This window comes from Miscanthus floridulus, chromosome 9 (assembly GCF_019320115.1).
Source record: "Miscanthus floridulus cultivar M001 chromosome 9, ASM1932011v1, whole genome shotgun sequence".
Classification (NCBI taxonomy): domain Eukaryota; kingdom Viridiplantae; phylum Streptophyta; class Magnoliopsida; order Poales; family Poaceae; genus Miscanthus; species Miscanthus floridulus.
Window position 1 is genome coordinate 9003081 of NC_089588.1, and position 12934 is coordinate 9016014.

The window sequence follows — 12934 nt, forward strand, 5'->3', positions numbered from 1 at the left end:
ATTAGGCTTGTCGTGGTCAACTGAGAGTTCGTGCTTGTTACTCTTGGTGATCGCCATCACCTAGACGGCTTGGTGGTGATTGGGAGTTCGGTGATCACCCGGCGGAGCTTGTGGGTGACCCAACTCAAGTTGTGAGCGGTTGTGGGTGATTCACCGCGACGGAGTGTCAAAGAATCAACCCGTAGAGAGCACTTGATCCTTGCGCGGATCAAGGGGGAGCTACACCCTTACGCGGGTGCTCCAACGAGGACTAGTGGGGAGTGGCGACTCTCCGATACCTCGGCAAAACATCGCCGCGTTCCTTTCTCTCTATTTACTTTGAGTATTTACTTTGAGCAATTCAATTCATGTCCTTACATTCTTAGAATTGCCGTGCCAAAGTAGGATTGGAATTTAAGTTGCAAGTCTTTTGTGCGGTAGAACAATTAGAAACACTATCTAGGCACAAGGAGTTAATTGGGCTAATGATAGGATTTAATTATTGTAAAGAAATTTAGAATTAGCCCAATTCACCCTCCTCTTGGGCATCTTGATCCTTTCAGGTAGCTCCAATCAGGACTAAAGGTCCCCTGCAGCAAAAGCCTACCGTTGGGCAAGGATCTTTAGTCCCGGTTGAAGCTACAAACCGGGACTAAAGGTATCTCTAGTCCCGGGCGCGAAAAATACCAGGACTAAAGCCAAATTTCGAGCTAGATCAAAAGTCGTTTCTCTAACAGTGTCAAATACAAATGAAACTCATATATATATATATATATATATATATATATATATATATATATATATATATATATATATATATATATATATATATATATATAGCGTCCTTAGATAGGAATGGAAAAATCCCAGCCTTCACATATTCCTTATTATAATCTAAAGGGACCTGCTATACTTCAGGTGCCTGAAAATAGGCTTTTGTTCAGGCGATAGGTATTTGCACTGCTCTCTGTTCACAGACACTCAAAACGGGTCCACAAATCCTGAAGCAATATCGATGGAGCACACGTTGCCTCAACAGATCAAAAATTTCAGGCAACTGACACATAGAAAAAGTGTAATCAAAATTGCCAACACCGGTTCCATGCCCTCTCTCTACCACACATTCATTCTTATTCACTCGTTCTGGCTTAGCCTCATATCTTCCTTTGCTTCCCCTCCTCACAGCCTCCACCACGAATGCCTCCCACCACGTTGTCTTTACGCTCTTCTCACACCAGATCATCCTCACTTTCAAGCTCGGCCATCCTCGCCAGCAAGTGGAGGCAAAGAGGTTCCTCGTGGTGGAACCTGTAGGGCAGCTAATGGAGTTGTTGTCGTAGCCTATTTTTCTTTGGTGTAACACGCAATTTAATTTGTTTTAGCCATTTCTATTGTGTTCACTACTATACAAAAGTGGTAATCACTGTAGATTTAGGCAGCCGACTATGGGAAGCAATAGTGATAGTCTCACCTATCACTACTGGGTGTGTCGGCTGCCGGTGCTGCCCACTCGCAGCCATGCATCTTGCCGGTGTGCCGCTGGCCCGTCGCCATGCACGCCACTGGGTTCCTAGCCCCAAGTGGCACCCGCGTGACACTTGGTCCACTACCAAGCTCGCCACTCCGCGCGCCAATGCCTAGCATCCCCGCGCTTTACAGGGCCTGCAGCTCCACACGTCGCCGCCCCCTCGACCCCTGCACCGTCATGCCATCTGAAAGATTAGGGTGGGCGGGGTCTGATGGAGGAGGCGGATTAGGGATATGAAGGGGGTATGAAGGAGGGGAACTTGGGAGGGAGGAATGTGAGAGAATTGTTAGGGATAAAGAGGAGTCAACATGGAGCGGAGGGAGCACAGAGGACGTGAGTGGTTCAAAACTAACTTGAATGAAAAAGTTTAGGTGTGACACAATTTTCTCCGCTGGCTCTACATTCAAATCGGCAGTGCTACTACTATCACTATAAGTGTTTTAACAATAATCGTTAATGATAGTTAATGATAATTAATTATTCGGGTCGGCAGTGTTCGCGGGACGTTGACAGTGAGGATGTTGATCGGCTACAACACATCGGAAAGGCAATTGTTTTGAAATGTGATGGTTCACCACTTGCTATTAATTAAAGTAATTATTGCAGGCCTCCTAAGAAAGAACGTAAAGGAGCGTTATTGGAGTAGTATTTTGGAGAAACATCTGTCGGCAGCACATAGAACGAAAGAGCATGAGGTCATCTCTGCTCTACGCTTAAGCTACGATGATCTGTCTCCCCCTCTCAAGCAATGCTTTCTGTACTTCTCCCTTTTCCCTAAAGGATTAGTCATACAGTCTAATCACATTGTTGGGATGTGGATGAGCGAAGGGTTCCTAGGGAACGGCGGGCCTGGTGACAGAAGAACGCGGACACAGATTGAAGAGGATGGGCTCGATTACTACGAGGATCTAGTCATAGAGCCTGCTCCTGAGATAGCTGGAGACGGATCCGTGTGTAAGATGCATGATATTATCCGCTCTTTCGCTCACGAAATCGCCGAGGAAGAGCTTCTGGTCGTTGGCCCTGGCCAGAATTCCCAGCTGGTTAGCACATCATCGGCGATCCGGCAACTGTCCGTAGAGTCAACCGAGTTGGAGTCATCGTCGTCGGTGGCGTTGCCCGAGTGGAGTAGCATTTCATCAGAAAGACACAAGCTGCTAAGAAGTTTGATCATCAATGGCAGGGTGAAATTCGATGCTCCTCCAACTGCCGGCGCCGCCGCCGCCGCCGCCGCTGGGGAACGTACCTTGGCTCGTTTTCCCAGCCTACGAGCGCTGCTCGCGAGGCACGCAGAAACCGAGAGGTTTGTGGAGTCTCTCTGCAGCCTGAGGCACCTCAGGTTCCTGCAGCACATTTGGGCTTGACAACTGCAGCAAGTTTGGTTGCGAGCTCCCTAGGAGCTGGAGCGCCTGACGTCACTCAAGGTAGATTGCACAGAGTGTACTGTGCCTAAGGGGTTTGGCGTCTTGACAGGCCTGAGGAGACTCTCTCTGTTCCCGTTCCCGGCGCAAACGGACGGGGACTGGTGCAGCCTGCAAGAGCTAGGGCAGCTCCAAGAGCTCGTCAGGCTCGAAATAAGGGGTCTCGCGGCGGTGCGCTGGCTGCCGAGGCCAGAATCCACGACAAGGAGCAGCTTGTCATCCTGGTGCGCATGTGCTACAACCCACCGGAGTCCATGCATCAGCATCTCGGAGGGGATGCGGAAGGAGTGCCAGCGGATAGAGGAGGTGTTTGACCACCTCCGCCCACCTCGTCTTCTCGAGTGCCTGGTTCTCAAGGACTACATGGACATGGGGCGCCGGCTCCCAAGCTAGATGTGCGTGGGGGGGCAATATCGACCTGGACAGCCTGACGTCGCTAGAGATGGTTAGCCTCCCTTTCTGCACGCAGCTCCCCGACGGCCTGTGCCGGCTGGCCAGCTTGAAGCGCCTGTACATCGAATACGCTTCGTCCATCCAGCGCGTGGGTCCAGAATTCCAGAGGAACAGCAGCGGGAGGAGGAGGAGCCGAGGAGGAGGAGGAGGAGGTCTTTCCCAAAGCTTGAGTTCCTACGGTTCGATCAGCTGCGACAGTGGGAGGAGTGGGAGTGGGACGAGGAGGAGGAGCAAGCCCAAGGCAACAAAGACAGCATCCGGCGTGCCCTCAGGGAGCTGGTGTTGTGGGATCTCCCCTGCATCACGTCCCTGGAGAACTTCCCTTCGGTGAAGGAGCTCAACGTGGCCAGGTGCCCCCGCCTGAGGATCATCCGCGGCCTCGCCAACCTGCGGGGCGTCAGCATCGAGCGCTGCCCGGCGCTGGAGGTGCTGGAAGATGTGCCGGCGCTCGACACCATGGACTGGACGGACCCGACCGTGGATGAGCTGCCAGACTACCTGGGGGGTCTCAGGCTAAACGTCCTTCACCTCTACTGCAACCCGGAGCTAACACGAGCACTCGCGTCGGGCAACTACCGGACCACGCGGGACAAACACCCTATCTGCAACCAGATCAGGGTTACACCTACCGTCTTGTCAGGTAACCTACCCAAGCACTCGTGTCGGTCGTCTTGCTTTGCATGCATTTTTTTTTACTTTTTTTTGCTTGATTTTAGGAGGACGCTCATCAACGTACACTGTTTAATTCATGATGAGGATCGGATCCACGGCCATTCTACTAGGCACACGCATCAGTGGGATTCCACGCGATAAACACATGATGTTCAACAGTATTCAGCTCGCCGTACCAGGCCATACGTACGTTAAAAGATACTCTATAGCATATATTGTGATTTGTGAATATCTATCTCGGAAGGAGGAATTTTGTACACGTACTGTTATTCTCTGGGCATCTCAGCTGATGATTAAATCATTTTGCTCATTTTTTTTATAGGACAAGACTAGATGAACCAGCGGGTTTAAGAGTGTATTGGCGTTTGTGTGGTGTGTAAGATGTGTTGTACGTTTAGACTACAACTTGTACCACGAGAATAAAGGCCTAAAAAAATCATTGTTGCTGCCGTGGAGCTGAACACTTGCAAAGAAACTTCAGCATTCTAGATTCTACACTAGTTCAATTGTACTACTCAACCCAGCATCATCCATACAGACATTTTCCATAACGTTAATCGTGCTACGCCACGGCAATTGTAATAGCTTTGCCAACACAAGCGCACACCCGACTCAACGATTAAAATCGCAAGAGAAAACTTTTACCAGAAACAGGCACACTACAAAAACATCTATCCAGAGCAGCTAGTTCGAAACAGACGAAAGATCGAGCTATTAGTGCTGTCTTAGGCCCCGTTCGGATGGTATGAAAACCATCCGGTTTTTACTGTGCACGGATTGTTTTCACTGTTCACGCTATCACAGATTCCTCCAAATTCATCCCAGCGAACAGGTCTTTTACTAGTATATACTACAGCTGAGGGTCTCCCTAGTCATGCGATCTCAGTACCTGGTTACCTGCCATACTTTTTATGCTACAAGTCTACAGCTAGAAGCTTGGAACATCACTGGCCTATATATTGTATTGAGGCATTCACCAGTGCTCACCAAGGTACACTGGTTTGCCCCCGTGTTACAAGCAGAGCTATCTATACATTGCTACTACCGTACCTTAGTCGTAAAGGTAATTACAGTAAACTACTGCTGTACAGAAAAGGCCACGTAAGCTGGGAAGACCTTAAGTTCTCAATTCTCACTCCAGCTCAGATTCTGATACTTCCTCCTCCGCCAGTTGAAAGGCATCCACATCTGCAAAGTATGCTCTCTGCTTCTTGACAAATTCTTCTGGTAACTTGGGTGTCCATGCCAGGGGCCGTTCCTGTTCCCAAAGTAGCAACCGGTCAGAAAGTTAAAAGTAACGGCCATGGTAAGGAGCAGAGCTAGTCTTCGAAATGCAGCTTTAACTGTGCTATAAAACAGCTTCCTTTCAAACATTCGTCTCATCATATTGCTATATGGTGTTTGCATAAATGTTTCTGAATAGATGCATTTATGCAAAGCACAGAAGTGAAACATTAACAGAATACAGACTTTATTGCGGGCACAGCTCTTTTGGTTAAATACTAGCCCATGATAAAGTTTGGAAAAAAATGATGAGTTTGTGATGGTAATCTCATTGCGCAGAACCCTAAAGAGAGCAACGGAACACGCCTTGATAACTGAGAACTCGGGTAGGGTCATTATGAGGAAAAGCAATCAGATTGCGGTCATGCTTACCTTTTTAGCTTCACGACAAGTAGCTGACGAAGAGATGGGCCGAGTATCCTTTTTCCTGAAGATAAGTAAGTTTAACAATTCAGTAAATGAAATGCACTCAGACCGTATCTGTTAGATATCAACAAGATATGATGAACTAAAGGATCCCTAAAGTCCTGGATTCTGAATATCCTATGCTTCTGAGTTCTGACACTATATGAAATATATAGAGAAAATTACCGGTATGGTCCTGTGAAACTAACTTAGTTCTTCCATGGCCCTAAAAACTTCAAAATTCCTTGTATGGCCCTGTGTTCGAATTTCAGTGCCCTATACGACACTGCCGTCACTTTTAGACACTAACACTGTTAAGTGCCATGCAAAATGACTATAATACCCCTGTTATAGAAAATGAACTGATTCATTACATGACACTGCTTCCTGGTATGCTTATTCTGTCAGAAATGTGAAAGACCTTACAGCACAACGTCTTCTAGTCTATATCACTATATGTTAGTATACAACAAGCGTTTAAGACTTTGAGTATTATAAGAATTCCATCATCTGAAAATAACAAGAAAGTAACGCCATATCAGTCTGGGACAACCAGGGGCTGAACTCTTGTTACCAAGAAGTGTCTTTGAACTAGAGTGATTCTAATGCCCTGCCCTTTTCAAGTAAAGAACTATTAGTTCTCTCAGGTAGATTAGGAATGTGCATTACATAAAATTAGGTATACTTATCATGCTATGGTGTCACTCTGCCCTTTCAAACATGAACTTATTAGATTGCTACAAACAATTAGGAATGCGCATCTTTGAGGTTTCCACACAAAACAAAAACAGGATTAACTGGTCCAAGCTACACGAGAGGTCTCTGGCACCCACAGAAGGGACTATCATTACTCTATCGGTGTCCAAATCACAAACAATTGCACTGCGGAGATATGGTACTAACTCTGAAGTGGGACTGTATTGAATATACCACTAACGCATGACATCAGTCATAGGTAACAAATACGAGTTTCTCACCTGATATTCTTCATGGATTTTCCAAGAGGCGGGCAACTTGCCGCAGCACCGACAGGTTCCTTGCCCTTGTTGGTGATGGTGGGGTTGATCCGTCCCTCGGCCTCAGCCTCAGCCTCAGCCTCAGCCTCAGCCTCGGTAGTCCTGCGCCTCGCATAAACCGTGCAGATGGTCGGCGATTCGAAAACGCTCCCCACCTCGTCGAGGACTGCAAACCAAGAGCAGCATTAGAAATCACAGCACAATGATGACCGAACATGCCACCACCACACCCAGATGCGGCGGATCGAGCGCGGATGTGAGATGCAGATTCCCTCACCGGCGGCGAAGGACGGCTTGGGCGCGGGCGTGACCGTGGCGGCGGAGGACGGCTCGGGCGCGGGCGTGGCCGAGGCGGTGGAGGACGGCTTGGGCGCGGCCGTGACCGTGGCGGAGGACGACGGTTGGGGCGCGGGCGTGACCGGGGCGGAGGAGGAAGGCTCGGGCGCGGGCGTGGCCGACGCGGAGGAAGATGGCTTGAGCGCCGGCGTGACCCAGGCGGAGGAGGAGCAGGTGGAGGAGACAGCGGAGGCGTCGGAGGGCGCGGGGAGGGGCCGGCGTGCAGTCCTTCTGGGTTTGATCGGGGTCGGGGTCTCGGGGCGGAGGAGGTTGGTGACGTCGCCGAGCGGCACCGCCTTCCGCTGCCGCTTGGCAGCGCTGGTGGAGGGCCTCATCGGATCTCGCCCGCGTGCGGGGAATGGGAGTTGGGGGTTCGGGCTGCGGTGGATTTGGAGGAGAGGGCGGCGGTGAGGATTGAGGAAGAGCGGGGAGTGAAGCGACGGAACGTGTGCGAGGCGGAGCAGCGAGAGTTCCACAAGGGGAAGGGGATCGCACTATGGAAGGCTTGGAGACACAGAAAGATTGGAGAAGAAAGGGTGTCCGTCCCTCTTGGACTGAGGTGGGCTGGTGACGCTCTTTTGGGCTTAATTAGGCCGGTTGTTCCAGCGATTTCACTGACTTTTCTTTATCGGCCACAGAGCACAGCCCACGGTCTGGCCTGCGGGTTGGGCTGCTTGCTCGGAGCCTGTGGCACGGCACAAAGAATGGCTGATTTCTCTGCAATACGCACCACCTTCAATTCTCAGCTCCGTAACGAAGCGGTGGCGAGAAAAATATCAAGCATCCCAATCCATTTGGTGGGATTCTCGCGGTCAACCAACTATAATTGAATTTTAATAGTATCCGCACACGGTCCGAGAGCCTGTTTGGAACAGCTCCCCCAGCCCAGCTCCAGATTCATCGAAAATAGCTCTACTTTATAAAAAGTTTGCCAAACAATCTAGCTTTACCAAATTCAGATTCACCAAAAACTGTGGATCTGAGGGCCAGATTCACCAAAATAGTGGATCTCCTCGAGGGATGCTCCATTAAACTCAAATTGGTGGAGTTGATGAAAATTACCCATCACCACTGTCACTCGTTACGCAAATACTGGTTCGTATCTATTTTCTTTCCTCTTCCTCCAAACTCGTGACCTTCTTCCTCCGTCGTGACTACGTGCTCGCCTCCACCGCGCGTGCCCTGCTCCGCCGACGCCCCAGACGCGCGCGGTCGAGCCCTGCTGCCCCTCCGCACTCGTCCCGCCACCGCCGCTAGCCCTGGCCCCGACCGTACCGCGCGCTTGCGACTGTCCCGCGAGCACCCTGCGACGGCCGCCACCCCCGCCCGAGTCCGACGAGGCCCCCGTTCGCCGCGCCTGCCCCTCCCCTCCGCGTCCTCCCCGGGCGCCGCGCCTGGCCGCGCCCGCCCATCCGCTCGACGTCCTCCCTGGCAGTCGTGCCTGGCCGTGCCGGCCGTGGCTAGCCGTCGTCCACCCCGCGCCCCGCAGGGCCGGCCAGAGGAAGAAGACGACCGTGAAAAGCTTTTCTCACACATTGACAGGTGGGACCTGTCCCAAGGGCAAATCTGAGTATTCCAAACAAAATGCCTTTGCGTGGATCTGGAGCTGCTGTGTTACCTAAACGGTTCTCAGGTGGATCTCAGATCCACTAGTGGAGCTGCTCCATGGTGAATCCTAGATCTAGATTCACTTTTTCGACGGTAGAGTTATCCCAAACAGGCCATTAATAAGTTGGATTGTCAAGATGGTACTACATTAGCATCTTTTGTAGGGTTGGGTTTACTAGAAATCCAGATTGGATGGGTTCTTTTGCTGTTGGTTTGAATGGATTCAACTCATGGTTTTTATGTTAAGCTGTAGGTACCTATCTATGGATTTCAAATAGGTTAAGTGTACTAGGTGTTGCAGCCTTGGTGGCAATATATAGGGTAACAATGTAGAATCCATGCGTCCATCTAGGCAGTGCTAGTTGGAATGATATAGCTTCCTGTTAAACTATATCATTTCCAATAAGTTTTAGTAAATTTTGCTAAAAAAAATAAGGTGCGAATATGAGCTTTTCATTTTAGTGGTTTGGTGTCGTGGGCTCGTTGTTACCAGGACGAGTAATTAGAATATTAATGTATGAGTTTTGGTGGCCAAACACAGACACAAAAGTTTATTCTGGTTGGGCTCGAGCTCAATGCTCAGCGTCGCCTTGGTCGGCGGCGCGACTAGTCGTCGCACTGGCGAGTCGCTCGGCTTCCTGTGCGAATCACGTCCTTATGGCGCGAGAACCGAGCCGACGTCAGCGGACACATATAGCAGATTTTTTTTTTTGGGATATTTTGCTACAGGACACTATTAGTTTGTGAAATTGCTGCAGGACACTGTATTTTTTGTCTTTGCTCTGGACACATTGGGCGGTGTGCCACAGCAAAGAAATTAGTGTCCCATAGCAAAGAAAAAATATTCCAGTGTCCCACAGCAAATTTCACATAACTAGAGTGTGCCACAGCAAAATTTCCCTTTTTTGTTTCCGTCTCCAATTGGTTTCCCCGACTAAAATTTACTTTCCGTCAAATCGTATGTTGAGTATTAAACATAATATAATTATAAAATTAATTATACAGATTGAAGCTAATTTATAAGACGAATCTATTAAGCATAATTAGTCCATGATTCGACAACGTAGTGCTACATTAAACATGTGCTAATGGTGGATTAATTAGGCTTAATAGATTCGTCTCGTGGATTAGCCATGACTTCTGTAATTAGTTTTATAATCAGCTCATGTTTAGTAACTAATATCCGAACATCCAATGTAACGTGGAATAAACTTTAGCCCAAGAATTAAACACATCGCGCACTTGGTATGATGAAACCTAGGCAACAGCTAGCAAACAAATGAGACGACCACAATCTCCTCCGGGCAGTGTTCGCCTAAACGGTTTAAACGGCCGTTTAAACGTCCAGTAAACGATGGTAAACTGTTTTGGTTAGGGGGTAAACGGAAATTCAACGGTCAACCATTTAAACGGTCAAAAAATAAGAAAAACGGTCTAAACGGAACGGAGATAAACAGCAATAAACAGGCTAAACAGTTGTTTAAACGACTGTTTAGACGAACACGATGAAAATCTAGTTCAATTTTGTATGGATAAATTTGTATACTTAAGTTTATTATATTTATAAATGTGTACACTTGATATGTTACATGCATAAATATCTATATTTGGTTCTTTTCACATGCATAAATATATATACATACCAAAATAATTGATTTTTACTCAGATAAATATGTATAAATGCTAGAATACTTGATTTTTTACATGCACATATATAATTATATGTATTTTTTTAAAAGTACAAAACCGTTTAGACCGTTTAACTTCGTTTAAACACCGTATAAATAGCCTAAACGATAAACGAAGAGCGACCGTGTAAAGACTGTTTACCGTTTAGGAAAACATTGCCTCCGGGGATAGTACGTTTCTACGGCTAAGGCTAGCCGTGCCACTGCCAAGTGGAATAATTTTTTTCAATAATCTTTTTTTAATTCATAATTGCAAATATAGCATTTGGATACAAAGAATTGTATATATAGTATCATGTCGGCTACTTGAGAGCCGATAGGGAATCTGTCGGCAACTAGGGGGCCGACCAGATGCTATCGGTAGCCCAGTAGCCGACTGGGCCCACGACATCATTGTAGAGAGCAGTGCAGCGGCCCTGTCGGCCTTTCGCCGGCCGATAGACCCTCAACTATATGCCCGCCTTCTCCGTCGCGCTCTCTCCACCGCCGCCGCGTTGCCCCTCGCCGACGGGCCTTGGGCCGCCGCGCCGCCCCTCGCCGACGGCCGCCGGCGTGCATCTTCTCCGTCGCGCTCTCTCTCTCTCGCTCGCGCTCTCTCTATCTCGCACCGCCACCGCGTCGCCCCTCGCCGGCGGGCCTTGGGCCGCCGCCTGCTCGCCACGCTGCCCCTCGCCGGCGGTCACCGGCGTGCCCCTACCGTCCCCGCCGCCGTCCCCCACCCGGGCCGCGCGAGCCCTCGCCTGGCGCCTACTCGCCATCGCTGCCGTCTGCTCGGGCTGCGCAGGTAATTTTTTTAGTAAATTTAGATTTTCTTTTTTAGTTACATTATTAGTTAGATTTTTTTAGTTTAGTTGGTTTAGTTAGATTTGGTTAGGGTTAGATTAATTAGTATATTTAGTTTTTAGTTATAGATTAGGGTTAGGGTTAGTTTAGTTTGATTTTGTTTGTTTAGGTAGTTTAGTTTAGTTTATTTAGATTACTTAGTATATTTAGTTAGTTTAGTTAATTAGATTAGTTGGTTAGTTTAGTTTTAGGGTTATTTTTTTAGGGTTAGTTTTAGTTGTAGATTAGTTTTTTAGTTAGATTTTTAGGGTTAGTTATTTTTAGTTAGGGTTAGATTTTTAGGGTTAGTTAATTAGATTTTTAGTTAGTTTTTTTAGGATTATTTTTTAGGTCTAGTTTTGGATAATGCTTTTGGATTATGGCTAGTTTAGTTAGTAGTTTCTATTAGGGTTAGTTTTCTTTTAGTTTATTTTGTTTAATTAGATTAGGTTCACGTGATACTTCTTTCAACTGATACGATGCTTTGCACGATGTGGCCAGGAATGTCAACCGATTTAGTCCCTTTCAGAATTTACCATGGCAACGGTGAAATCAGATATGGGGAAAGCGGGATGGACCTTAGCAAGTTCCAGGTCTTTGACACAGAACTGAATTCGCCGCTAGATTATAGCTAGAAACAAGTTTTAGCCTGGCTGCATGCATACTTGGGTGTTTCGCCCTCCCAGCATCGTTTCAGGATTAGTATGTTGGTGCCAAAATTGTCGGAGAATGGATGGAGGCGGGAGCTGTATGAGGCCAGTAACACAAAGAAATGTTATTTTCTTGTGTCCAAGACGTTGGAGCGTAATTATTTCAACATCATGCTTGTTGAGTTCATGGAAGGTGGCATGCAGGGTGAGAGTAGCAACACAGGTGCAGCAGAGGACAACTTAGAGGCTGCAAATGCTAAGCAAACCTATGTTTGCGATCCTCAGGCGGTTCACAACATGACAGAGAATGGAGAAGTGGAAGAGTATGGTCCGTACATGGAAGCTGACCAGGGTGAGGAGGATGAAAGAATCATGGAATAGATGGAGGCTAACGATGTGGAGCACCTCGCCTTCGTGGATGAATTTGTGGGCAGGAGCTTTAATGATATCCCTGAGGATTGGGCTCACATAGCACTAGATGCCATGACGGTCGATGATGGTCATCATTCGTCGGGGGAGTATTCAAGGATTGAGGTCAGACAAGGGCAGATGTTTCATGACAAGGTTCATCTGCAGCATGTAGTTCAGCGGTGGGCTTTATCCAAAAAGAAGCAGTTTAAGGTAGTTATTTCGAACCCCACTATGTGGGACGTTAAGTGTGTGACCCCAGGTTGTATGTGGCATGTTCATAGTCATATGCCATGTACCGAGAGCAACTTCATAGACACTATTGTTCAACCACACAGTTGCTTGCTACAGACAACGCTAATCAAGCATAAGAACATGATGGCGGAATTCGTGGCAAACGTAACGTACAACGAGATAGTTGAAAAAGTTGGCATGTCTCCATTTCGGATAATGCTTGCTATTCAGAATAGAAATTCAGAATAGATATGGCTACAAGATTTCTTATGACATGGCTTGGAGATCAAAACAGCTGGCCTTAGAGAATAGGTTCGGTAATTATAAGGACTCATGTCACCACCTGCCAACACTTCTAGCAACCATTCAAGCGAGAAACCCTAGGACTGTAATTGATATTTATGACTACATCAACAAGAAGGGAGACCAT

General features: G+C 47.8%; 2 protein-coding genes across 2 annotated transcripts; one reads left to right on the forward strand and one right to left on the reverse strand.

Annotated features, from left to right (window-relative positions):
• The first annotated feature begins 2319 nt into the window (after positions 1-2319).
• On the forward strand, positions 2320-3321 carry LOC136479183 (uncharacterized). The gene is made up of 2 exons (XM_066477130.1): positions 2320-2749; positions 2981-3321. The coding sequence occupies exons 1-2, from the start codon at positions 2320-2322 to the stop codon at positions 3319-3321; spliced, it is 771 nt and encodes a 256-aa protein (XP_066333227.1).
• Positions 3322-4757: 1436 nt separating this feature from the next.
• LOC136481302 (predicted GPI-anchored protein 58) lies at positions 4758-7578 on the reverse strand. Its single transcript, XM_066478664.1, has 4 exons — positions 7036-7578; positions 6720-6924; positions 5710-5764; positions 4758-5311 (listed from the first exon to the last, which is right to left on the reverse strand). The coding sequence occupies exons 1-4, from the start codon at positions 7427-7429 to the stop codon at positions 5186-5188; spliced, it is 780 nt and encodes a 259-aa protein (XP_066334761.1). The 5' UTR covers positions 7430-7578; the 3' UTR covers positions 4758-5185.
• Positions 7579-12934: the final 5356 nt, after the last annotated feature.

Bases quoted from the DNA above. Each gene is read 5' to 3' on its own strand.
- LOC136479183 (XM_066477130.1), top strand. From the start codon at position 2,320: ATGTGGATGAGCGAAGGGTTCCTAGGGAACGGCGGGCCTGGTGACAGA. The intron at 2,750-2,980 runs GTACCTTGGCTC...GCGTCTTGACAG, and splicing joins CGCCGCCGCCGCTGGGGAAC to GCCTGAGGAGACTCTCTCTG.
- LOC136481302 (XM_066478664.1), bottom strand. From the start codon at position 7,429: ATGAGGCCCTCCACCAGCGCTGCCAAGCGGCAGCGGAAGGCGGTGCCG. The intron at 5,765-6,719 runs GTGAGAAACTCG...ACTTATCTTCAG, and splicing joins AAATCCATGAAGAATATCAG to GAAAAAGGATACTCGGCCCA. The intron at 5,312-5,709 runs GTAAGCATGACC...CTTTGGGAACAG, and splicing joins CTTGTCGTGAAGCTAAAAAG to GAACGGCCCCTGGCATGGAC.